Genomic DNA, 26,503 nt, shown 5'->3' with positions numbered 1-26,503 from the left:
GAGGGGCGGGGTTTGCCTTGACGTGCGGACGGAGATTGGTGGACACGTCAAAAGGGGCGGGGCTTATCGGGCGCGGCGAAGGGCGAGGACTGGGGCTGCCGGTAGGGGCGGGGCTTGCCCGAGGGGGCGTGGCTTGGCCGAGGGGGCGGAGCAAGGCCGCGGCTCGTGGCGCTCGCGCGGTGAGTGACGGGCGGGCTCGGGGGGGGGGGGGGGGAGGTCTCGTGCCCCCCGCGCCCCCCCCCCCATCCCGCCTGAGGGGCCCATGGCCGCCCCCCATCCCCTCAGGGCGGGCCGGGGCACCGAAGGCTGTGGCACCTCGGGCCGGGGCCGCCGAGGGGCCCGAGGGGATGGCAGCCCTGGGACGTGAAGGTGGAGGTGCGGGGCGAGCTCGGTGTGGGTGCAGGCGGCGCTCCCCGGGAGAAGCGCCAGCCCGGCCCTGCGGTTCCCAAGGTGCCAGGCAGGCCCCGCGGCCGCCGGGCTGCCCTTGCCGTGGGGAGCCGTGACCCGCCGGGGCTCCGCGCTCAGCACAAGGCCCGCGGGCTCCGCTGAGGGCCCTGTGGGTCTGTGGGGCACCCGGGCGCTGCTGTGCTCCAGCTTCGCTGTCTCTGGGATACCCAAGGGCACCAGCCATGCGCTGTGTTCTTAGCATCGGGATCGTTTATTGTGTGGATAAACGTCTCAGCCGCCCCTCTGAAGCAGTTTCCCACGTTCACCTCGTATCCTGAGAAATACACCTTTTTGTTGGTTTGTTTAATGAGTTTTTTGTGGTGTGTTGTGGTTTTCCTGTGTTTTCCCTCTCTTGGAAAGCTGGTATCTCTATGTGCTTTGTGAGACCGACTGGCTTTAATTTCGCCTGAGATCCAAATGATGTTGAAATGCAGAAGAGCAATGTGCAGGAGGTCAGAATGGCACTAAGGGTTGATATTTCCTGGCGTTGGGTATTTGCTGGCACTGGTTGGAAGTTTGTACTGTCGGTTACTGACTGGATATTTGAGTCTGAACAGGAAGTTGCCCGGTCTGTTGTGGAGCTGAGTTTGCAGTAATTCAGGAGTTTATTGCAATGATTGAGATATCAGTAATTCCACTTCTAAAGGAATAAGATAAAGGGGAGTGTTAAACAGCTTTTATATTGCAGAATGTGTGATGAATTTAGCGTGAAACCTGGATAGGGTTAGAATCTTATCTCTGTTAAAAAAAAAAAAAATCCAAAATCAAACCCACAATAATTTGGTGTAAATTCCCAGTGGCATGAGATTGTTTGGACCTTGGTAAGGCAGGTGGGCATGAACTTCCTTCCAATGGGAAATGTGGTCTCTTGGATGAAGAGAGTTTGTTGCTTTGGCTCCTGTATTTGTATCTGGTTGGTTGTTAAGGTAGTTGTAATTGGTGAAGACCCATGTGGCTAAGTCCTGGTGTGGCACTTCAATTTAGGTTTTTTAGGTACAGGTATCACAGAATATCCTGAGTTGGGAGGGACCCACCAGGATCACCCAGTGCAGCCCCTGTCCCTGCCCAGACCCCCAAAATCCCACCCTGTCCATCCCTGGCAGCGCTGGCCAAAGGCTCCTGGAGCTCTGGCAGCCTCGGGGCCGTGCCCATTCCCTGGGGAGCCTGGGCAGTGCCAGCACCTCTGGGGGAAGAACCTTTCCTGCTCTCCAGCCTGACCTGGGTTAACCTGATGCCATTCCCTCAGGACGGAGCAGAGCCTGGAGCTGCCCCTCAGGAGGAGCTGCAATCCCCGGTGAGTTCTGAGCTCAGTTTCCCCTTCAGGATGAACAATCCCAGTGCCCTCAGCTGCTCCTTGTGTGGCCCTTTCAGACCCTTCGCCACCTTCCTAGCCCAGTGTTATACCTGTGTATATTCTCTATTTTTTTTCTCTGGGATTCAGCACTGGCCAGTTTTAATGCCAGTGTGGTTGGGAAGAGGCTGTAGCAGCACAATCTACAGCACTCAGCAAGCATCACATATTAGCCACTCCTCCTTTTTTAATTTAAACTTTGTTCATAGTCCTCATCTGTATTTGAGTGTGCAGTGGGCTTGTGGTTGCACACAGTTCCCAGGCAGAGGCCAATTCATCCTGTTTGTGCCCGAATTCCAAGCTCCAGAATGTTTAGTCTTGCTTTTTTTTGCCCAGGTGGATGAAACACTCCTCACAAGTGTTTATTAAGTTGATTTTTAATCTGTTTGATCTTAACTTGCCTCTGTTTGAGCCTGAGGTCAGTAAAGCTTTTGCAGGATTTTTCATGAGTTACAATATGGGATCTGATAGGGTAATTTAGCCTTTAAATTAATAATCCCAAATCCTGTCATTTATGATGTAATTTCCTGAGGCATTAATCAGGTTTTGGACTCTGCATTGTTTTTTTCCCATCCTTCATTAAAAAGGGGGCACTGGGAATAATGTGTGAATGTTGCTGTTTAAATGAAGATTGGTTTTGTACTGAGAATTTGTTGGTGAAGATGTGGCTGCTCTGCTGTACAATACAAAATTATGCTTTTTGCTACAAAGACAAAAATTGTTGCAATAAGCAGGGTTTTGCTTCTTTTGTTGTCCTCCCCCCCCCCAAAACAAGGTACTGAAAATATAAGAACTAGCAGGAGTTGCAGGCTCCCACACAACTTTGTGGTGAGAACGGAGGAATTTTGTATAACCATATCCTACTGAGATTTGGCTGCTTTTCATTTCATATTAGATTTCTCATCTAGGCCAGGTTGTTAACTAAGCTGAGAATTAGGATAATTTCTGCCAGTAGAGAGGAGGAATTAAATCACCTTTCCAAGTCACTTTTGCGCTTTTTTTATTTTAAAGGTATCATCTCTGCCACTGACTCTGACTTGCAGTGGTACAAGGACAAGGTTTGTGGGGGGTTTTTTTGTTTGTTTTTTTGTTTTGGTAAGAGGTTTGGGGGGATTTTTCACTTCACTTTTCCCTTCACAAAGTAACTTCAAGATTTGGATTAGTGAGACCCTATATCCTTGAACAAAAGCTTAATGCCTGAGAAGGGAGGGCATTGAGTATAATCTTTGTCATTTTTATATTACAAATAAATGACAACATCTACCATGTTCACAGGGTGAGTTTTGAGCAGGGCCTGAGGAGTTTCCTTTCAGCTTCTTTTCCAGTCAGACATTATGTCCAAGAGAAGACAGAACTTTTTGTTCTTTGAACTAAAATGAGCTATTTTCTCCTTTCCTCCTTGGTTTCTCTTTTTTCTGTGAAGACTCCTCCACCCAACAGAAAGCTGCCACGGCTCTGCAGAGCTGCCTTCCCTGCTCTGGCCTGAAGGTCACCTGAAAGTTAGCAGGAGCCTGCAGCAGAATTTTGGGAAGTTGAGCTGAAGCACATTGCCAGCATGAACTTCTCCACAAGTCTGCCAGGAAATCACTGGGAATCTTAGCAATTTTTTCTTAGGGAAAAAGACTGTTTTATGCTGTTTTTCTCTGGGAAATTCAATCTTAGTTAATCTACTCCATTGCCTTTTGTTTCAATCTAATTTTCTGGAAATGTTCCCAATCAGGTCCTGGAGAACATGATGCCAGTGATTTTTTTCATTAACCTTTTTTTCCATCTGAAAGCTGGAATCTGCTAATGCAGAGAATAATGGGACTAGTTACTGTAAACAAATTAAACTCCTATTTTATTGTACTTTCTAAAGCCTTTCATTTGTTGGTCCTGGAATTAGACTTTCCTGGTTTGGAAGCCAATCTAGAAGTGGGAGGTTGTGATGAAATAGCTCCTTTTTAGTTTTGCTTTTTTATTTCTACAGTTTTTAATGTAATTTCCCATTGTCTTTTCTTCCCTGTGCTATCATTTCCTATCTTCAAGGGTCTCCAGCTGATTTCCAGTGGCACTTCAGCAACTGTGACTACAACCAGAACAATGGCTTTGCTTCCTGCTCTTTTCCTCTCTGTGGATTTAATCTTAGAAAAATCTCACATTTGCTGTATCACAGATGTAAACAGCATTTATCATCTTCTAAAAAAGTTGTACAAGCATGTAATCTTTTCACTTTATCTAAATGACTAGAGCACTCCATGGTAGCTCTAGAGCACAAGCCAAATGCTGTGAGTGGTTGAGGCTCTTCTGTTCTCACTGCTTGCTCAGCATGTCCTGTTATGAATCCTGAGAGGTTAGGAGAAAACTGGGAACAGAGTGGAGGTGTTCTGGCATGGAACTCACAGTGAGTGCCCCAAGCTCTCCTGAGACTGTGGAAGAGCCACTTAACTTCCATGAAGCTTCATTTCCCACACTTACTCATTAGTTATCACGGAGTCAGATCTCATTCCTCTGATGAAGGTACAGGAGCCTGGAATATGAGCTTTGTGATATATTTAGTTGATCTGGCTAACCAGGATTAAGGGAAACCCTGACAGTCTTGGATTTTTTTTTTTTTTTTTTTTTTTTTTTTTCCTAAAGACTGCATCTGTTGGGGGAAGGATTGCCTGACAAATCCATTTTCAGACTTGTGTCACATTAGAGAGAATGTAATTGGACTTGGCTCTGTGGGATTAAGAAGTGTTTTGAGGCCACCTGTGAGGTGTGGTGCTCATCCTGAGCTAGTGCTGGGAGCAGACTGGCTGGCCTGCTCCAGAGAGCTGGGAAAAGCAGCTCCTGGAAAGGGATACAGCTCCAGCCCCCTCAGGGAGAGGCTCATCCCTGTGACCCAGCCTGCTCCTTGTGTGATGTCTGTAATTGGACTCTGGCTGGGACAATGGCAGCAGCTCCTGCCACCCTGGCTGGGCTCTGCCAGAGGCTGGACTGGGAGCCAGGGATCCCATCCCTCACTTGCTTCCCCTGTTAACTTTCCCTGCTCCAAAAGGGCTCAAACAGCTCACTGGCACAGCTGGACTGCATTTTCCAGCTTGCATCTTTTACTTGGGAAGAAGAAACACTATCAAATGTGGAGAGGACTCAAAGCCAGTGCTCCCAGTGGAGCCATCCCAGTTCACTCTCCTGCAGCCTTCAGGAAGTCACCGCAGTGCTGCCATCAATGTGGCTCCATGGGAGGCATTTCCAATGGGTAAATCAACCCTTGTACATCAAAGTGATAAGGGAAGTGGGAGCACAAGCTCCTGAGGAGCACACCCAGCCTCAGGCGACAGTGCAAGTGAAATGCAATCAATGTTGCGGTCTGGTTTTCTTGGATCTCTTGTTTGTCTGGGCTCCTGGACTAATGGATTTGACAAGAGACTGAGTCACAATTTCTGGGTTCACTGCCAGATGAGTTTTATACAAATCCAGTTACCACTGGCTTTGATGCCCTTCATTAACTTGGGATAAGACATTATCTCAAGAGAATGTGCTGAACTTTAGTGTTTAAGGTGGTGTCACGTGAGGCTGAAGTGTGCTGGAGGAGCATGTTATAGATACTGTAAGGTTGAAACCTGAACAGCTGTGAACAAGGTCAGTTGGGAGTTTTACAGCTGCCCTCATATTCCTGTTATAGGCTTGGTTATACTTGTAAATCCATTTTTATGCTCTTTTCATAAAAGGCACAGAGCAGTGTCTGTGGGATATCCTTCTGTATGGGTGGTAAAGCCTAATACACTTGATTCTGATTATTTTGCTTCTAGTTTAAAACACTCTTGGCAGCAGCCTGACTTTTCTTAATTTTCTGAATTCCTCAAGTAAAACTCTCCAGGACATCATAACAGCAGGATCATGTGCACTGCTTGTCAGTTGATCCTGTTTTGTGTAACTCTTGCTTGAAACCACAGCCCCCACCATGAGGCCCTTGTGTTGCAGGGCACAGCACAGCTGTTCTTGCATTTTTTCTGCTTTGTCCCTTTTTTTTTTTTTTTTTTCCATAGCAGTTGTTGGCTCCAGCTTTCCAAGCAGAGGGGTCCCAGAGCCAGTTACCCTGACAAGGTTTGTCTTGTACACAATGTTGAAGAATTTATGCACAATTGATGATTTATTTGCCTTGTTATTTTTTTTTCTCACTTCCCAATGCTCCTAAAAACTGGCTGATAGCTTTGAAAACATCACATTTCTTCATAGTAGGGCAGATAGAGTCACAGGGTGATTTGGGGTGGAAGGGACCCTAGAGCTCATCACATTCCGCCACCTGCCATGGGCAGGGACACCTCCTGCTGTCCTAAGTTGCTCCAAGCCCTGTCCAGCCTGGCCTTGGGCACTGCCAGGGATCCAGGGGCAGCCACAGCTGCTCTGGGCACCTGTGCCAGGGCCTGCCCACCCTCCCAGGGTTTAATTTCTTCCTAATATCTTACCTAAACCTGCTCTCTCTCAGTTTGAACACTGAAATACTTAAACAATAAAATAAACTAAACTTACTTTGTTACACTATCCAGAAGCAACCAAGCCACTAATTTATCTGATAGACATGAATGTTTGAAATGTGTTTTGGTTAATGTGTTGGAAAGTAATGTCTGCAATGCACTTAATCAGAGCTCTAAAATCTCAGCATTTGTGCAAAGATCTCATGAGGGAGACTCAGGAGCTGCTTTTGCTGCTCTGTGGATCTCTGTTGTGAGCATCCCAGTGCTTGGTCTAGTCCTAAACTAATCTGAGCAGTAGTTAATGATTAGCCTTTGATAGAGATAATAATGTGCTTGTCAGCATTATGTAGGGTTGAGAAACTTTGATCAGTCTCAGACTTGTTGCCTCTCTGGAGAAAAAGGCTCTGCTGGAGTTGTTTGGATGGAAAACCTGTCTCTGGAAGAGTAAGTACTCAGCATTTTTTAGCTCTGAATCATTTCTGCTTTGGATTAGCAGCTTTGTGGCTGTCCAGGGGTTTGAAAATGATGAAAAAGCCAGCATTGAAGCTCTTTCCCAGAGTGGTGTTTTTTCACTCATTGAAAGATTGTTGATGGCTTTTATTCTGGCTTTCCATGGCCTACAGTCACGGCTCTTCCTGTCAGAAGAGTGTCATGAGGCCAAGGCTCTTCCAAAGATAAGTTCCTTTCCAGAGAATTGATTGCTCTATTGCTCTTTTCATCTTGATACTGGAGATCTTCTACCTTTCTGAGATTGTATTTTCAGTGACTCAGTAATTTCAATAATACTTCCAATAGTTCAGTTGCATTCTCAAAGGGAAAATGCTCTGTTTCATGGACTGGGGCTATGAATTTATTCTCTGAACCCTTACAAGTATTTGCATTACTACCTGGAAGCTGTTTATATATCACTGTGCCATCATCCATTTGCTGTTTGCCAAGAACATGGATCAAGAGCAGGAAGGTGCCTCTGGTGATGGATATTTGGCTTTAACCATCTGCCAAAACAGAGGTTGACTTCCTGGGCTTAATTAAAAACCCACTGGAATGGATTTTGCTGCTTGTGACCTTGCATTTTGCCCGTGAACAGCTTGAGGCTTCTCAAAACAACTATTGGAGGCACAAAAGAATTTGATTATTGGCTGTGGTAGAGCAGGTTCTTGTGTGAAGGGACAGTCATGGATGGTGCTGCAAAATGAAATGAACACACATCCATTTTTTCCTCTGCAAGAAAAGGGATTTTTCTAAAAGTCAGTCTTGTGAACTCAGGTCTTTATTCAAAGCCTGCATTTCAAAGGTGACCCTGACACACCAGAGCAGGAGCTGGAAATCCCAGAGTATCCCAGTAGGAGCTGACATCAACATGTGGCTGTTGAGGCAATATTTGACACAGGCTGGAACGTGGCAGCTCCAGGGAAGGGGAACGGTTGAGTGGCCACCTTAAAACACTGTTTGCACATGGACATGCTTCTGAGGCGTAATTACAGACAAACAACTGCTTAAATATGAAAAGAAAGGAGTGGAAGGGAATTGCTCTGCAAGGACACTTTCCCATGTGGTGGAAGATGTGTTTGGTTGTACTGGACATGGAAAAATGAGTGTGGATTGCTTAAACCAGTATGTGTCATATCATATATGTGGAATGGCCTCCTAAAAATTAACCAGGAGTTTTGGAGTGTGGTTTTCTTGTTATTCAGCTTCTCAAAACACCTGAAAGTCAGTTCAGAACTTGTACAAGTGTTGCATTTTCTGGGCTAAGTCCGATTATAATGTTGAAAAGCAGCCAGAGAGGGAAAATTAACTGTGTGAAAATGGGAAAATGGGGTAAGATCTGGGAATCTCCAGTGAATCACCAATGCTGGTCTCCCTTTTATGAGGCCTCTAATAAACCAGTGCCATCCATTTATTACCCTCAAGTTTAGTTTTACCTGCATGGGACAAAGGTATTTATGCTGTTACAAGATAACATCTGTAAAGAGGTAATAACAGATAACAGGGGTACTGGTCCACGGCCGACTGAACGTGAGCCAGCACTGTGCTCTGGTGGCCAAGAAGGCCAGCAGCATCCTGGCCTGGATCAGGAGTGGAGTGGCCAGCAGGAGCAGGGAGGTCGTTCTGCCCCGAGTGCTGTGTCCAGTCCTGGCCCCTCAGTTTGGGGAGGACGTTGAGGACCTGGAGCCTGTCCAGAGGAGACAATGAGACTGGAGAGGGGCTGGGAACACAAACCTGTGAGGAACCACTGAGGGAGCTGGGGGTGCTCAGCCTGGAGAAAAGGAGACTCAGGGATGACCTTATCACCCTGTACAGCTCCTGAAAGGTGGCTGTGCTCAGGTGGGGCTGGGCTCTTTCTCCAGGCAGCACTGACAGAACCAGAGCACACAGTCTCAAGCTGTGCCAAGGGAAATTTAGGTTGGATAATAGGAAAAAGTCTTTTACAGAAAGGGTGATAAAGTTCTGGAATGGCCTGCCTGGGGTGGTGGTGGCCATCCCTGGATGGTGTGTTTAAGAGAAGCCTGGATGTGGCACTGGGTGCCAGGGTTTAGTTGAGGGGTTAGGGCTGGGTTGTACTCAATGATCTTGAAGGTCTCTTCCAACCCAGTGATTCTGTGTGTGATTTCTGTTTGTGATCCTTCACCTGTATTATAGGCCCCTAATGCACCTCTAGGACACACTGAATCACTTCTGGCTCTGAGGAAGCTTGTGTGCTTCCTTTCTTGGGAATGCACTTTTTGACTTTTTGGTTTGTGTTGTGTTTTTTATTTGTTTGGTTTTGTTTGTTTGTTTGTTTTTGTGTCTCCTGAGATTATTTTACAGTTTTACAGGGTTTAAGGCTTGAAGACACCATAAAATCAATCTGGTCAGAGCTGTTTATGCTGTGTAGCCTGGTGTGTCCTTCCCATTCCAACCAACCATGGAGCAATGGTTTGTCAGGATTAACTTGCAAGTAGTTCCCTGTCTTGCATCCTGACATATCTGTCATTCCTTAGAGATGGAGTGCTTCTGCATGTGGCCACTGAACAGCCACAAACAATAATCTGTGTCCTTACCTGTGGACAGACACATTTTTGTGCGAGACGGGCTCCTTTCCATAGGTACAAGTGGTGCAGGAGGTGTTAAATGTGCAGGAATCTGGATGCTGAGTTAGTGAGCATATAAAGAACTTTGTATGCAAATAGTGAAGTTTTTTTGGTTGCTTGTTTGTTTGGTTTTTTGTTATTGTTGTTTTATTTTTTGGGTTTTTTCATTTGGAGAGAAAACTTCTCTCTTCGTTTAGAAAGTGCCTGTTATAGATAGAGGAATACAAGCTAGAAACTGCTCTTGATTAGGGCATCTGAAACAGGAAGTGAAATTCTCCATTAGGCCTGGTTTTTCTAAGGAAGCAGAAGTTGTCTAATCTTACAGAATACACATCTTGCAAGATGGGGTTCCAAATATTAATATAGTTTTATATTAGAAAGTTTTTGAAGAGTATCACGAGGCTGAGGACTCTGTCCCATTTGTTCTGAGCAGGATGTTTCCTGCTCTCTGGCCATAGGGATCACATCTCCCTGGTCACTATTCTTGTGTTTGGTTGTGTAACATCTGAGAAGAAACCACCACTGAGGATAAGGGAGTATCTGTTTATTCAGGAATTATGTAATCTTGGAAAATGTGGGTCACATGGCCCTACTCTCCTGTCTCCACTTCCTGGTGCTGTCCCGTGTCTCCTCACTGCTCAGGACCCTCAGTTGTCCTCAGCTGACAAGTGAGTGCTGAGAGTTTTTAGCAGGAGGTTCCTGGTGACTCCTGACTGAGCACCACCCACCCTCCTGCTCCTCCATCCCAACACAGCTCTTACTCCCCTGGCCTTTGAGCCATTCTGCCTTATCTCTGCCTAAACTTCCTCCCTTCCTGCCAGATTTCTCCTGCCTGGCTACTGAATCCTGAGGACTTTGTGACCTGGATTTGTGTTACTGTGTTCCTGTGTCATGGCCTTGATGATGTGAGGAAGAGAGGTGAAGCTCTGATGGTGTGGCCTGCTGGTCTGCAGACCTGGGCTGACAGCTTCAGAAGGCTCTGATGTGCACAGGAAATGCTGAGATGCTTCTGTAGATGCCTCCTGGGGATTGCCTTTGATGGAAACTTGTCAGCTCTAGCTCTGAATTCATGCTGGCCTTGACTATAAGGAATTTTGGTGTTGCCATGCCTTTTATCCTGGCTGTTTCATAAAGAAATTGTAATGTGGCATCCTGTGCCATTGTGGTATCTCTGGTGCTGTTCTGTGCAGATGACAGAATCAGAGTCAGCTGTGGTACAGCATCTCCTCTGCTTTGGCAGCTGTGGAATGGCAGTCACTCCTCAGCCCTTGCACGTCCTGAGGTGCCTCGGTTCTGCCACTTTCCAGAAATGTCTGTGCTCTCATATGCCAGAAGGGGGGACAGCTGCCTCACCCACCCAGACAGAAAGGGGAACAATGAACAGTGTGGGGCAAACAAGGGATCCAAAAGGCTGGTGGTGGAAAAAATGAAAATGGGGTGGAAAACCACTGTCCATGTACAGAATGAAAGAAATTGTGCTCTTGGTGGGCTTGAACAGGACGAGGCACTCCTGAGTGCAGGAGTCAGAGGAATGTTGTCCTTTATATGGATAAGAGTCCCTTGTGTGGATAAGCGTCCTCAGCCTTGTGACAGCCTCCAGCACCTGTCCATCACCCAAAACTTCCTCCATTGAGCCAGGCTTCTGTGACAGATGTGCTCTGAACAACATCTGCCAAACAGACTGTTTTGCAAGCCTGCAGCCCATGGCATTCACAGCAGCTGCCAGACCCAATCCCAGTGGAATTCCTGGTGTCACGCCCTTCCTACTGTTATGCATTGGGCAGGGCAAGGAGTGTGTTGCATTTCAAAAGGCATGGGAAGAATCCCCAGTCACAAAGCCTGTTGTGCACCTTCCAAAGCACTGTCACCACAGCAGAGTGCAAGGAGCTGTGCTGCTGTGCTGAAGAGAAGCTGCTGTCCCATGTTCTGCCAAGACTGGGTGCCCTGGGGAGCACCTGCACATGGGGACCCCAAGATTTGGCCCAACAGTTGGAGGCATGGATCAGTTTGAGATTGCAGTGCTTTTTTCAAAGGAAAACATAATGTTCACTGGGATGGGTGGGAATGTGTGTTGGATTCCTTTGTAAATCAGGGGAGCATTGCTGACCTTGGATTTGTGAGGGATAAACTGAGATGTGACAGTGTTGGTTCTGTCACCTCTTGTTAGAGGTTCCTGTGGTCATTGTGGGAGGGATCTTCCCTGTGCTACCAAGGCAAGGGTTGAGAAGTGGCCAGCACAAGCTGAGGGGTGTTGTAGGGTAGAATAGGGTAGAAGAGAAATAAGATAGGAATATTTAGTTGGAAGGTACCTTCAAGAATCATCTGGTGTAACTGCCTGGTCTCAGCTCGATGGAGACAGTGGAGGATCACTCTTGGATCTCCGTGCAAAGCTCTCTGTGTGTTCCAGGTGTTTGCACCTGGGCTGGGTCAGACTTCTCTGCACAAATGAGTCTACAGCCAGGAAAGGGTTGGCAAGGACTCCTCAGTTTTACCACGCTTCTCACCAGGATCCTTTGACTGCTTTGCTGTCTCCTGCAGTTTCAGTATTGCTGAGGAAAATGCTTGACCACAGAGGAGGCTCAGCCTGCTCCCCATTATTTTGTCACCTTTACACAGCTCTTGCCATTTCTCAGCCTTTCCTGTGATGTTACCAGGCTTAGTGTCTGAGGTTTTGTGCTCTGCAGGGTTGTTTTCAGCTGCCTTTCACTGCACTGGGCCTGTGGGTAACGACACGGTGTGTGCTTCACTTAATGAAGTTCAGTATATTGTCCTGTAAAGAACAATCTGTCCTGGGTTATTTTTTCTTCGTGTTCAAAGATTACAGGTTTCCTGAGGCGTCTACAGAAGCTGGGAGATTAGGAATGACCATCCCTTTCTAGGGAAGCCTCTAACAGAGGGTGGCCAGACAGGTTTGCTGTGAAAACAAACTCCATCAAAGGGCTGTTTTTTAGCCATGCTGAGAGGAAGAGCTCTGGCCCCTCCTCAAGTAATGGGGATTGTACTGAGTGGCTGTGACCAGCTTTGCTTTAGTTGTAGTAGTTTAGTAGTTGTTTTAGCTAAGGAATGCTTTGATTCAGAGCAGAGGACAGGACCTTAAGGATTAAACATATGCTGATATTTCATCATCTTGTTTTAATCTTCATTTTAATTAAACATTAATTAATGCATATAACTGCATCAAGCTGCCAAATGATGTGGTTCAACTTCAGGAAGCTTATGTGAGCTAGCATTCCAACTAGAATCCATAGTCTGGAACTGGAGCACTGTTTGGGGTTTTTGCCATGTCTGTGGGTGCTGTGTAATAGATTCATATGGAAGGGGCAGCCTGAGCCTTGGGGACACAGCAACCCAGTAAAGAGAGGGACAAACATCGGTACAAGAAAGACTTGGATTTGGTAAGAATCAAACAAGCAAATGATGGCACCAGTAGCCCTGGAGGGTGGGTGTTTGGAGGAGCATGTACTGCAGGGTGTGATTGGTGGCCCCAGCCCTGTGATCTACCTGTGCTGCAGGGAACCTGAGCTGAACTCTGGCTTAAAGCATCACCCCCAATCCTCCCTGTGTGGGTGGTGTGGTTTTGCTTCATTCTCCTCCCACATCCTGCCTGTGGGGTTTGTCAGGATCACCTTAATAAGGATCTGTCTCAGCCTGGGCAAATCCCATCAGTTGTGGGCATGGCTCATGGATGGCAGAGTGGGTTTGATGTGCCAAAACTTTGTCATTATCTTCAGCATCCACAACTGTGCTGTAATGGTTCCAGCTGGGATCCTCTGTGGAGGTGATGGCAGAGGATCAGATCTGTGTGGATTCCTTCCCTCACAAAACATGGAAGCTCTGCACATCATGTTAAAAGCCTGTTCTTCGCCTGTGCTGGGAGAGCTGGGCTCTGGGTGCTCCCATGGCTGCGGGTCCCTGCTGACTGCTTCCATCCTGGCATTCCTTCCACAGAGGCTGCCCAGGCATTGTCCCCTTCTGAACCTGAACACAAGATGTTGTCTGCAGCCCTGCTCAGCTCTTTTTTGCCCATTATTCTCTGCCCTGCACTGCAGCCTCTGGCATCTCCAGCTGGACATTCTCCAGAGTGCCTGCCATCCTTCAGAAGCTCTGAAACCTGTGGGTGGGAATCGCTCAGCCTGCTCACAGGTAGACAGGGAGAACGGGCCCTGTGTCACACTGTGTGTTCCTGCTTGGCTCTGCTGATCCACTTTGAATCCAGCAAGCTTCCATGATCAGGGACAAGCCCCAGGATTTCCAAATTTGTACAACCTCACCCTCAGTGTGTATTGGAGCTCTTGAGCTGTGCCCTTCTCTTTCCCTTTATCCAAACCCCTTCTGGTGTTTTGAGCTTTTGTGAAGCCTTAAACTTCTGGGAAAAGCTTTAGGATGAGACTCTGAGGTGGTGAGGCAGTACCAGGGCAAGCCACAGTTCTGCTGTGAGCTCACAAACATTCCTTGAGTTCTTAATATAGCTCTAAGAGTTCCTTCTTCAGGAATTGTGCAAGGGAAAAACAGAGGTGTGCAATTAACTGTGCTGGGCACAGCACAGTCCCTCCCTGTGTCTCATTGCCAGTCTGGGGTTGCTGAAGCTGCTTGGGAGAGATCCAAGGGGAATTTTCACACTGGGAAACAGCAGTGTGTGTCTGTAACACGTGTTCTGCTGCATTACTGAAGAATGTGGTGTTTGTTCCCTGTGTCTTTAAAGTGTGTCTTTGCAGCTTGGCCCAGGGGCCCTGGCCACCTTTGCTGGGTGCTGCCACACCGTGAACAGGTGGAATTGGTCTGTCCCTCAGCTGTGCCTTTAAGCAGCTCTGGAGCTCTGCCTGCCATCCTGGAAGAATCACAAGTCCACCCATTTGGAAAGGAAGCAGTTAAAGTAGAAAAGTTTGCCAGGAAATTGAATAAACTAAAAGCAGTGCTTAGGTCTCCTGATGAGGAGCTCAGTGGAGCCCACAGCTAGAGCCAGTGAACAGAGCTGCAGTGTCTGCAGGCTGCTGCTTCCCTCCCACTCCATTGAGAGCACTACTAAACAAAAAAGGGATTGGGCTTGGGACCACAAGCTGGGAGCCAGTGGAGCTCGGTCTGCCAGCAGCACTGCTGTAAGTAGAGCACCGGGAACTCCTGGGTGCCTTTTCCATTCCTTCTGTGCTTTTCCTGTAGCATTCCTTTGTGTCACACAGCACTGAGCAATATGTGATAATGTAAGCAAGAGGTTTTTGCTTTTCCAGCTTGCTGTTTTTAATAATTTTCCTTTGGCTTTCTCTCAGGAACTTTGATTTTAATTCTTAGTAAATATTACCAAGTCTTTCTTGCTTGTTCAGGAGAAGAGAGGACCTCCTGACCTGTTTTTGCTATCAGAAGTGTTGGTGGAAAGACTTTGGGTATGAATCACTCCAGCATTTCTGAGAGGAGTCAGGAGGGTTCCGAGCAGGAGCCAGTCCTGTGCTGGCCACTGCAGCAGCACCCTCTCTGTGGGACAAATAACTGCTCTAAAGGAGACTGGAGAGAGGATTTTGGAGGCTCTGGTCCTTTTGGGCAGAGCCAGTGGAATTTTATTCCTTGGGTTTTCTGAACTGGTTTGGGAAACATGAGGCACTGTGTAGAAGGGAAGAGTTGATGCTATAATGGGCATTGATTTAGGGCTCCAGTGTTAATCCTGTTGGACTTCTGATTTGGAAAGGGGCTTCATTCCCTTTGGGACTTTTAAGGAAGATCTGTTTGACACTGAGCTGATTGTAAAGCACTTCCTGGGAGCTTGGCAGATCCTTTCCATAGTGTGTCCTGTTTCTGCATTGAAAGGTGTATTTTCCTTGGGTGTTTGCCAGGAAAAACTGGGATTTGGTATGAAATTGCAGGACTCTGGATGAACACAGCAGAAGCAATAGACTGGGAGCTGTGGAGGGGGTTATGTGCAATGGCAGTGATCTTTGGCTGGGACCTGCTTGAGAAGACTGCTCTGTCTTTGGCATCTCATCAGGTCCAGCTCATTTACCTGCACTCGTGTGTGCCCTGCCACCTCCTGCCTGTCCTTCCCTTCTCTGTGCCCTGGGGTTGCAAACTGTGGCCTCCTGGTATGTGTGAGGTGAGACAGCTCTGGTTTGGTGTTGGTAGAGGATGAGAGTGAGTCCTGGTGCTGAGAGTTTGCTGCTGTCAGATCCTGCTCCTGGCTGCACCTGTCCTGACCCAGCCTGGTGTACAGAGCTGCCACGGTGGCAGTGCAGGGCTGGGACAGAAACCTCAGGGAGAGCAGGACTTGCCTGAGATCCTGCTTAAAGAAAGAGAAGTCCTGTGAGTAGCTCTGAGTCTTGCAGTTCTCCTTAAAAATCTGAGGGGTTGTGAAATGGAGGCTGTGACTTCTCTCACCTGGGGTAACAGCACTGAGAGGGAAAGAAAGAAGCCCTGGAGGAGAATTTCCTCATTCCTCTCCTGTTTCACCCTGTTTGTTTTCTTAGGCAGTAGGTTACTGCAGAGCACAAAAAAATCACTCTGTGTGTGTGTCCCTTGTGATAGGTACACCCTGGGGTCTGTCCCTTTCAGGTGTTCAGACCACCTGAGCCTGATGCAGCCGTGGGGTGTGGCAGGTCCCTCTCCAGGGCTCCATGCTCGGGAATCCACTCCAATGCCTCTCCCTCTCAGTGCAAACATATGGAGCAGGAAGCAGCCAGAGATCACCCATTCAGGCAGAAATACCTGCTGAAAGGCTGGCTTTGTACAAAGCTGAACCTATTTAAAGAATTTACAATCATAGAAACTTGTGGGGGGTGGATTTTTTTCCTTCAGGTATGGAGTCAACCTTGTTAAAGCACCACCTTCTTGTGACACACAGAGCTCCACAACTGTCAGCTTGTTTCTTAGGAGCTGTGCAAACCAACCAGGGACTTGCAGCTTGAAATATTACACACCCATTAACCTATTGCTGCTGCTGCCCTGTGCATTGATTTTTACCTTGAGACTTAATTAGAGATCTCCCAAGTTGTAAATTAGACTCTGATTGTCTACTGGAACAGATTATTTTTAAACAGAAATTTACCCACTGTTTGTTACCTTCAGTGACACAAAACACAGCTGAAGTGGCTCAGATAAGGTTGTTTCCTCTTAAGGTACTTAATACCCCATCCTTTCAGGATCTCATAAAATGTCCTTCAGTCAGTTGGGTGACTGCAGCAAAGGGTTGGCTTTGGTGTTAGAGCACTGGGATAGCAGGGTGGGAAGGAGCTACCCAGGTGAGGGTCAAGCTTGCCCTTTGTAACCTGTACCAAGGCCTGCCCAGCCACAGGCAGCCGCTCCTGAACACCTGAACATGTTCTTTGTTCATACAGGGTAAATATCCTGAAACATGTCCACTGTTTCTCCCTTTCTGCAGACAAATGATGATTAGTGAGAAGGAAAGGAGTGAAAAGCTGGACACAGCCCAGCCATGAGGGCAGTTTTACCTGGTAACCAGCCAGGGCTTCTGAGGAGCATTTTGGAACCTGCTGAGCTTGGCAGGAATGGGAAATCCTAAAGGGAATAAGTAATCATTGGACAGTAGTCGCTGGTGAGGATATTGTATTCAAAGGAAACGCAATGGATCAGTCAACTGAGAGAAGAGGGAAGAGACGGGGACAGCTCTAAACTTTGCTCTCTGTGACAGGGACAGGAGCCAGGGGACCGCTGGAGCTCTGTCAAGGGAATTTAGGCTGGAGAGCAGGAAAGGTTCTTCCCCCAGAGGTGCTGGCACTGCCCAGGCTCCCCAGGGAATGGGCACGGCCCCGAGGCTGCCAGAGCTCTGGGAGCATTGGGACAGCACTGCCAGGGATGCCCAGGGTGGGATTTTGGGGGGTCTGGGCAGGGACAGGGGCTGCACTGGGTGATCCTGGTGGGCCCATCCCAGCTGAGGATGTTCCATGGTTCTGTGATTCCAGGAGATTTTGGCTGCTGGAGAGGGGAAGTTCTTGTGTTACGTCTTTCCTCTCCCAGCATGTTTACCTTTGATCCTGCTGGTGAAGCATTTGGGCTTCTTCTTCCTTCCCTGATGCAAAAGACAATTTGAAGTTTGTGTGTTTTGGCAGAGGATTCCTTTCCAAGTGTTTTGGGACTGCAGTTCTAGAGCCTGCACATTTCATTCTTGAACAGGATAATCTTCCAAGCTGTGGCATACCGAAATCACACTGGGCATTCTGCATGTATCTCTTGGTGAAGTTTTTCTGTGTCAGCTGAGCTACTGCTTGCATTGTTCCCTCTCCTTTTTATCTCTCTGTGAACATTTTCTGGTCTCAATATTTAAGCACAAATCAGGGACAAAGTGAGCTAAAAAATATTAGCAGAAATATGGACTAATATGGAAACAAGGAATTCATTCTGCTTTGGCCAATGCCATTGGATTCCATGATTCCAAGTTACCTTCCAGGGGAGTATTGTGAGGTTGTCTGATGACATAGGAGATGGGCTACAAACTTCTTCTGCACAGAGATGGAGAACATACCTTAGATGCAGGTACCTGGTGTCACTTCTTGGTGCTTCCCTGCAATATTTAATTTCTCTGTTTGCAGGGTATTACCTCTGTCTTTCTCTTGAGTTCCTCCCCAGCACTGCTGACTTAGTTTTCTTACCTTCCCCAAATCTTCAGTTTCTTTCATTGCTCACTTTAATTTAACCCTGAAGCCCTTGGATGTCCCATGCCATGGATGCTCCACAGGGCTGCACTGCACTGGTGTTCTGGGCCACCAGTGACCCCTGCACAGGGCCACTGTCACATCCTGAGCCAGCTGCACCACCAGCTGCCTTTCGGGTCTTTATTTGCTACTTCCAGTTCAGAAAGCTCTTCTAGAGTCTCATTTTCTCTCTTCAATCTAAATATAGCCATGCCTACCTGTTCAAACATCATGCTGTCTTTTGGCTTAAAAAACTGAAAAAAACACATTTGTAAATTCTCCTGATGATTTACGTGGAAGGAAGTCTGTCTTATTTCTTTTTAAACTTTAATTTGATAAAAGTGTCCAAACTTTGCTTTTTATTTCCCTTGGTTTTACTTCAGTGCAGGACTGGAGTGGGAGGGTGCAGAGGATTCCAGGCAGGGTCCAGCAGGACAGATGCTGTGCTTTCAGGACTGACTGGTATTCCCAGGGTATTTTCTCTCCTGTTGCTGTTTCAACCTGATGATTTTCATTTCCCACCAACAATTGCCAGCCCAGGCAGTGCTGGGCCAGAGTGCAGCAGCCATGCCCACAGGTGACCATAGAGGGTATTTTTTTTTTTTTTTAGTGTATCCAGACATCCCTGGTTTGGGACTGGCAGCCTCTTGAGTGTTTCTCTCACTGTGGGTAATGTGATTACAGGGGAGATGTGGCAATGTAAAGCTCATGGAAATGAAATTAGATTGCCTGTAGCTGTTGTAGACCTTTGCCTGACAGTAGGTCTTGTACCAACTAACACAATTTCTGTGTTAAACATGTTCCCAATAAAATGCATAAATGTCAATTAAGAGAAATCCTATAATCTGATCCTTTAGTATATGCAATTTAAAGTAGTGCTTGTGATATTTTTGCCTCTTGCAAGATTGCACTTGGGCAGGGGCTCTGTTTTTTCCCTCATGTAGATAAGAATTGTTCCTCTATGCTGAGCACTTGCCCCAGGTGCCATCTCAATCAAATTAGGCTGCAGAGGGACACACCTCCTCTAAAGTGTCCTGCTTTGTGCTCTCTGTAGCCAGATCTGGACCATGAGGAAGCTCCAGGAGTTTTCCAGAGGCAACAGTTCTCAGTGGCTTGGAATATTTCCTCATGCAGCAGCAGTAAAGAAACCACATTCTGTTTAGAAAAGGGCTTCATTGTTTGTTTGTTTTTCAGGGTCCCAATTTTCTATGTGCCTTTCTGAATCTCTCTGTCCTCAAGATGTCTCACGCCATGAACAGCTCCACGCTGCCGACCTCGCATCCTCCAGAGCATCATCACCCCTCCACCACAGCCTCGGGACACGGCCATGACATGATGATGATGGTAAGTGGAGAAGTCAGAATTAACCAGAGAGTTTTTCCTTGTCTGTGGTTCAGAATAACCTGTCATCTTAAAGACTGTGCTCTGGAGAACTGGAAGTGAAGCTGAGCTTTGGAAGGCAGGAACCATCCAGGTTAAACCCAGATCCCATTGTGGGGCTTCTGGAGTGAAGGAGTGGCATGAGGGATACACAGCAGGAATGGATTTCACAGGTGGAGATCCTTTGGCAAAATTTTTTTTCTTCAGAAAACCTTTCCAGCAGCCAGCCTGGTGTCTGCTTTGCAGCCAGCTAAGGGCAGAAATGCAAAGTAAGAGTTCTCCTGCAGGAAATGGATGGATGGAGTTCTCCAGGCTGGCAGGGAGAGCCGCATGCAGCCCTGAGAGAATTGCCCAGCAGTGTGAGGGGTTGTGCCGAGCTCCTTCTGTGCCCTTGGTTGGGGAGCACAGTAGTGCCAGGGCTCTTTGCCATGTTGGCATTAAGGCTGCATTGGTCCTGATTCCTGCTGCTCCAGCTGACTTTGATTCCAGCAGGTTCAGGCTTGTGCATTCTGGCATCACTGAGGCTTTGCAGAGCTCCTGGCCAGAGTTTCCATGGAGATGGCCGGAGATCAGTGTTTGTGTGTAGCCAGTTCTAGGAACTTTTTCAGCTTTTACTCCTTTTCCTAAATACTTTAGGAGTGAGTTTCAGATTATTAAAACATGTCAGTTTACGATGAAATTTCAAGAGGAGGGGAGAGAGGGCACATTTCTATTTCATATGAGAGTGTTCTCAGGAGTGAATTTTGCAAACCATCATTGGAGTTTGTTTGCCAGCTCTGTGCCTGAAGAGAGAACCAAGAATCTCTGCTTCTATTTCTATTGTAACCAGTGCCACAGTAGGAGAAGAGAGCACCAGAATAACCTTGATGGGCATGGCCCACATGGAGCTCTCTGTCCAGCACTGCCACTGCTCTCTTTGTGAAGCTCTTCCCATCATCTCAGCTCAGTCTTGGCATCCCTGGGCCATTACTTTCCATGTAAATGTCATTTCTTTACAAATGTTAAGTGTTCACTGGATAGTTACAGGACCCTGCCTTGCCCTGCAGCTGAAAACTGTGAGTAAATGCACCGGATTTTAAATTCATATTGCAAATAAATCTGTCAGGGAAGGCAGTACATAGGTGCAGCATCTTAGATAACAGACTGAGCACATTTAATGTGTGTTTTCCCATTCCTCACTGGTACCAAGTAACAGGCTCAGGTTCAGCTGAAGTTCTTTGATTTATGTGGGTTTTGTTTTAAATGTAAATATGTTCAATTCATTGAAGAGATGAAAGTACTCTATAAAAGGTGTTTTACAGTAAATTCTGCTCAGGGGAAAATGAGCTGATTCTTATAGATGCTGAAATGAATCATAATTCTGAGCTTCAGCAAATAATCTTAATTAAGCAATGAGGGAAGTTCAAAGAGAAGTTCCTCTTGCTTGGTCAGGACTTCCCATGTGAAAATCCTGTGTGCAGCTGTGCCCAAGACATGCGAAGCTGTATTTACCTAGATGGGAAGTTTCGATCACCTCTAGCTGGCCTGGGGATCTTTGCTGTTTAGCTTCCCACAGCATTCACTGTGCAGGCTCAGGAGCCCTTACCCAGGGGCAGCTGTGAACTGGCTTTACCCCCTTGTGTAGCTGTGTTTAAGCCTCTGTTTCCACAGGATATTGGGAATTCCATAGGGAGACAACACTGCAGGCACAGTGCAGGAGGGGACCAGAAGACTCACCGGTGCAACCCTTACCTGTATCATCCAAACGAGGTTCAAGTGGGGAAGGGAAAGTGCCCTGTAGCCCAGCTCCTGAGGGCATGGGGAGCCAAGGAGGAGCTCCATGGAGACATCCCCAATCCCTGAAGACTGCTGATGCTGAGGGAAAAGGAGCTCCAAAGGCAAGGAGAAGGCACTTTCCTGGAGTGCTGTGAAGGACAGGGCCTCCTGTCCAGGGCTGCCTGAAGGAGCTGGGAACTGGAGCCTGGAGCATTTCATCCCTGTCTCACTGTGTGTGTTACACCAGATCTACTGGAGAGTTTCCTGGTGTTGAGGTGGTGACCAAACAAAAGGATCTGAGTTCTTGTTCTGATACAAACCCATTGCTACACCTTGCCTGAGCTCCTTGGGATGAGCTCTTCAGGCTCATCTTGGTGTTCTTTGTGTTTTGGGCAGGCCATGACTTTCCACTTCAGCTGTAAGAATGTGCCATTGCTCTTCTCTGGACTTACAATCAATTCTCCTGGAGGTTAGTAACACAGTCTTGTGCAGTCCAAACAAAAGCTTTGCAGTTTGGTTTCAAGATCCATGTTTCAGGAATTACTTTGTTACTTGTGCTAAAAATCTGTGGGCGTGCTGTGTTGAGTCTGGTTTAAATGGTATCTGTGGGGTAAAGGAAAAATAGAAATATTAGTAGAGCTCAAGAATTTGGTTTTATTAGCAAAAGTGATTGCTGCTTTTGCTTTATAGGTGAAATTGCAGTGGGAGTCTGGATGAAATTCCCATTTCGCACCTATCTGTGCATGCACATGGAGTCTGGCCGTGGCCTGTGCAGCACAGTGGGGTTCAACCACACAGTGACTCTGCTGACACATTCTCCTGCCCAGGGACAATAATGTTTCCTCTCTTGTCAGAAATGGCTGGTGCTTTTGTGGCTGTCTTCTTCCTGGCCATGTTTTATGAAGGCCTTAAGATTGCCCGGGAGTGTCTGCTCCGTAAATCCCAAGTCAGCATCCGCTATAACTCCATGCCAGTGCCCGGCCCCAATGGCACCATCCTGATGGAGACACACAAAACCGTGGGGTAAGCATTGCACTTCATTCTAAAGCAAAGCTCTGCAGGTGGAACTGGCACAGAAGAATCTTTGTGCAGCCAGTTTTGATCTCTGGGGCGTGTCCTGGCTCCGGACTGGGATGCTGCATGGCAGTGGAGGATGGGGGACACCTGGGCATCCTCGAGGATGGGGGAAAAAGGAGGAATGCAGCAAGGAGCCAGATGGGCTTGGGGTTTTTGTAATGAACACATTCGGGGGAGTTCTGAGGAACAGAGTTTGGATGTTACATGCAGTGACCCCGAGGGAAAACACTCAGGATCCTTTTGCTGACAGGTAGTTAAGGCCTCTGTGCAGAACAGGAGTCAGTCAGCTTTTGAATGGGCAGGTAAAATAAGCTTGGCAAGGTCTGTTTCTCAGCTAAAAGTTGTGTCCTCCCAGCAAGCTCCATGCTTGTTTTGCTTTGTGACAAAACCACAGCTCCAGGTGCCAGTGCACACGGGAGTCCCTGCCCAGGCTGGTGTCACCTTCTGTGCCATCCCACGCCCACCTTGCTGTCTTGGCAGCTTTCTCTTTGGGGATGTGCATTTCCCACCTGTTCCATTTGCTGACTTGTTTGGGTTTGTGTTCTCAGCCAGCAGATGCTGAGCTTGCCCCACCTGCTTCAGACTGTGCTGCACATCATCCAGGTGGTGGTCAGCTACTTCCTCATGCTGATCTTCATGACCTACAACGGGTACCTGTGCATCGCCGTGGCTGCGGGAGCGGGCACCGGGTACTTCTTCTTCAGCTGGAAAAAGGCAGTGGTGGTGGACATCACAGAGCACTGCCATTAACACGGGATGTGCCACAGGCTTCTCCACCCCCCTGCTCCCTGCCAGCACAGCCACCTGAGGACTGGAGCATTCCTAAGCTGCCAAGAGAATCATGATAAAGAAAATCAACTGAAGTTCACTACAGGTTCCTGGAGGGGTGAGGGATGTGAGGAGCTGGGACACGCTGCTCCCTTTGACTCCTGAGAGTCCATGGCAGCCATTCTTGGCCAGGATTTGCTTTACTCTTAGATTATGCTGTGATTGAGATTAGTTGGCTGACAGAACTGTAGAAATTATTTTAAAAAGAAAACAAAACCGTTTTATTTTTAAATTGTAAATGCTCATCAGTGAGGGTTTAATGAACAGTAGGAAAAGATCAGTTGCCAATTATGTGTGAATGGCTGTTTTAATTTTGATTTTTTTTTCAATGTGTACATAATGCCACAGGAGGAGATTCCCCTGGCATTGTGGCTTTTGGGGCCAATGACACCTTTTGCTGTAGGACTCAGCCTCTGAGGAAGATTTGGTGCTGCACATCAGACATACTCAGGTGTGTTTGGCAAGGGAGGACTTTGACCCAAGGATGTGAGCTGTATGCTTCAGGGATTGGATGAACCTGCCCTCCAAGCCCACCAGAGAAAGATGAGTGTTGTTTGTCTGATGTATCCAGCAGCTTTACTCAGCCTCCAGGGAGAGCACATGAGTTAGGCTGCTTTCCCTTCCCAATTATGGAACAGATAATAGTTCTGTATTTACAGGGCAAAAAGATTCCAAATAAACCATTGAATCCACAGGTACTTCATGTGGAGCTGCACCTGGATGGAACTAGAGCTAAGCTTTGGGTTAGTAGGACTGGTTCTGTACATGAGGCAAGAGCTAAATAATGATTTCATGACACTAAAGTTAAAATGGCTGGAGGGTATTCCTGGCTGGAGATGAAGGGGAAAAACAACCATGTTCCTGTAAAGAAGAGATCTGGGGAAGAGCAGGAGGAAAATACAGGACTACAGCAGCCCTCAGTGTCTTCTCAGGTGAAATTTGGAGCAGCGTGGGCTGATCAGAAAGTATTCCTGACCCAGATTATCTTTGTTTTGATAATCACAGTGTGCCCATGCTGGAGGTGCAGGTTCTCAGTGCAGTGGGGACAGTGAAGAACTCAGTGCTGTGAGCTGTGCCCAGTGCCCAGGCAGGACAGGCTGTGAGGGGGCAGAACCACCCTCCTGCCTGTCTGGTGCCAGGCCAGGCTTGGGGAGCAGCTCTGGTTTAGCACCTGGATGTTAAAAAGGTTGTGCAGAGCTGGAGGTGGTTGTGCAAAGCTGGAGTCTTCCCTCTACCCAGATTGTCCAGTTTGTGCCTGTAACTGGCTGGCAGAGAAGACAGTGGGAATTTGGGAAAGTCACTGAGAACAGGCACCACTTCCAGACTGGGACTGGTGGCTGGGACGTGCCATGAGAACAGGGAGTCCTGTGTGGGCTAAAGCCTCTGGGCACACACAGGAAGGTGGTTTTTTTTTTTTTTTTTTTCCCTGAATATGCTGCTGGTGACTTCTGGCAGCAGCTGTGTGAGGAAAGCTGATCTTTGGAGTGAGATTTTTTAGGCCCTGAGCCTTAGGGAGTGAAGCCATCCCTGTGTACCTGGTGCTCCACGGTGCTGGTGCTGCTGTCCCTGCACAGAGCCCACCCTCCCACCTTGTGTAAGGAAATCCAGAACTGCTGCTACCAGGGCTTGGATTGCACCTCCTGGGCTGATGCCAGGTGTTTACTTGGACATCTTGTTTTCTCTGGACAGTGCAACTAGAGAATAAAAGGAGCTGAGTTAAACACAGGCTTAGGTTCCTATATAGCTGCTTTCTGTAGCAAATTCGTATCTGCATGAGAGAGGCAAAGTTATTTTTGTGGAAAAGTTCTAGCCATGTCCTGCTGAGAGACAGGAAAAGTGCTTCCTTCCCCAGTCTGATCTTTGAAGGGAGTTGTGTCTGTGACAGAACCTGCTGGTGCCCTCTCTGCACCTGCCACAAGGGTAAAACTCTGCTGTGCCCTGCAGGCAATCATGGGAGGGGACACTGACCCTCCCCACCCCTGGAGAGCTGGGAGGAATGTTAGTGTGGGCAGAGAAAATGGACAATCCCTTCCCACTGCTACTGGAACTGAGAGGAAATCTGTCTGTCAGAGAGAACTGGAGATGGTGGTTGATGTGGGAGGTTGGCACTGCAGGGCTTGACCCCTGAAGGAGCTCAGGGTGACACTGCCACTGCTGCCATTGGTTTTTCTGGAAGGGGCTGGAATTGTTGCCATCACAATCACAGGCTGGAGTGAGGAGTGGCTGCGTGGTGACACTGGTCACCTCATATACCTCTTGCTGTGTCTTTCTTTGGAACAGAAGCTGCTTGGCCTGATCTTGCTGTCACCTTTTAGCCACTTTTCTGTGTATCCAAGTGGCCAGACTTGAATTCTCTGGGGATGACTTGGAGATCAGGCTGTGGCTCATGCAGTGTCACTCTGGTTCTTGTTAAGCTTTTCTGCCTCGTTCTGCTTGTACCACCTGTGCCCCTGGAATTGTTTTCTCCCAGAATGAGCTTCCCTGCTGCCCAGAGAGGGCACAGCTTCTCCAGCATGCACAGGGAGGGGACACTGCCCTGGCAGGGCTCACCTGGGCACGAGTCTCAGGTGCCCCAGCAGCTCCCACAGCCTGCACGAGGGGTGGTGTGGGCACCCTGTGCTCCCAGGGAAGTGGCTGAGAAGAGCAGGGCGAGGCTGTGTCCCCTGTGCCCCGAGCTCCTGGGGCACAGCTGGGGATGGGGCATGTCCAGGCTGCTCCTCCTGCCGCGGCTGTGCTTTTCCCAGTTCAGTGTGACAATCCAGAGTACAAGTGTGACATCGACCATCCCTGTCGCAGCCTCCCGCTGCCACCAGATGCCAGCACGGTGTGCTCTCAGCCGGGCTGCAGCACAGAGCCTGAGCAAAGCCTGAGCAAAGCCTGAGCAGAGCCTGAGCAAAGCCTGAGCAAAGCCTGAGCAAAGCCTGAGCAAAGCCTGAGCAAAGCCTGAGCAAAGCCTGAGCTCCCTGCGGGCGGGATCGCAGCTCTGGGGCAGCCCCAGCCCCTCTGCTGAATTTAGAGCTGTCCGGGTACACGGGGGAGGAGGGCTGGAAGGGCCTGTGAGGACAGACATGCAGCATGCTGGGCTGTGCTGTCCTGCTCGGGGTGACATCCTGTGCCTGTCTCTGTGCCCTGTGTGCTCTGCACACGCTGAGCCTCCACATTCTCATCGAGGAGGGAGCTCAGAGCATCCAGGCCCTGTCCCTCCGAGGGCTTTTGTTGCTTTTTTTGAGTGCCTTTTGAGTTTGTCTGGAGCCAGTCCCACCCAATCCAGCAGGATTTCTAGTTTTGTTTACAGTGGACTGTCAGTTCTGTTTTTACTCTTGCTCTTTGTGGTGGTAACTTGTCTGATGTTACTGTGAATATCAAGAATCTCCTGTACATAATTAACCAATAAAATAGATTGCATTTTACTGCGGTGGGGGTGTGTTTTGGGAACAGTCTCAGTGCAGCCCTCAAAGGAGCACAGGGCCCAGTGTTCCTGTTCAGGTGCTGTGAGGGGTGAGGAGCAGCATCCTCTGA

At 48.0% G+C, this 26,503-nt stretch overlaps 1 protein-coding gene across 4 annotated transcripts; it reads left to right on the top strand.

Annotated features, from left to right (window-relative positions):
- The first annotated feature begins 95 nt into the window (after positions 1–95).
- On the top strand, positions 96–26,394 carry SLC31A1 (solute carrier family 31 member 1). Of its 4 annotated transcripts, XM_072936806.1 has the most exons (6): positions 121–179; positions 1,694–1,741; positions 19,139–19,288; positions 21,476–21,548; positions 21,934–22,102; positions 22,705–26,394. In XM_072936806.1, the coding sequence occupies exons 3-6, from the start codon at positions 19,184–19,186 to the stop codon at positions 22,904–22,906; spliced, it is 549 nt and encodes a 182-aa protein (XP_072792907.1). In that variant the 5' UTR covers positions 121–179; positions 1,694–1,741; positions 19,139–19,183; the 3' UTR covers positions 22,907–26,394. The 4 variants fall into 4 exon arrangements, with proteins under 4 accessions (XP_030142194.2, XP_072792907.1, XP_030142195.2 ...); XM_030286334.4 differs by lacking the exon at positions 1,694–1,741 and having other exon boundaries at positions 96–179; XM_030286335.4 differs by lacking the exons at positions 121–179; positions 1,694–1,741 and adding an exon at positions 6,581–6,684.
- Positions 26,395–26,503: the final 109 nt, after the last annotated feature.

Source organism: Taeniopygia guttata, chromosome 17 (genome assembly GCF_048771995.1).
Source record: "Taeniopygia guttata chromosome 17, bTaeGut7.mat, whole genome shotgun sequence".
In the NCBI taxonomy this organism is placed as follows: Eukaryota; Metazoa; Chordata; class Aves; order Passeriformes; family Estrildidae; genus Taeniopygia; species Taeniopygia guttata.
The sequence above is the reverse complement of the archived record's forward strand: the minus strand, read 5'-3'. Positions and strand labels throughout refer to the sequence as shown.

Bases quoted from the DNA above. Each gene is read 5' to 3' on its own strand.
- SLC31A1 (XM_072936805.1), top strand. From the start codon at position 14,243: ATGAGGAGCTCAGTGGAGCCCACAGCTAGAGCCAGTGAACAGAGCTGC. The intron at 19,289-21,475 runs GTAAGTGGAGAA...TGTTTTGGGCAG, and splicing joins GCCATGACATGATGATGATG to GCCATGACTTTCCACTTCAG. The intron at 22,103-22,704 runs GTAAGCATTGCA...TTGTGTTCTCAG, and splicing joins GAGACACACAAAACCGTGGG to CCAGCAGATGCTGAGCTTGC.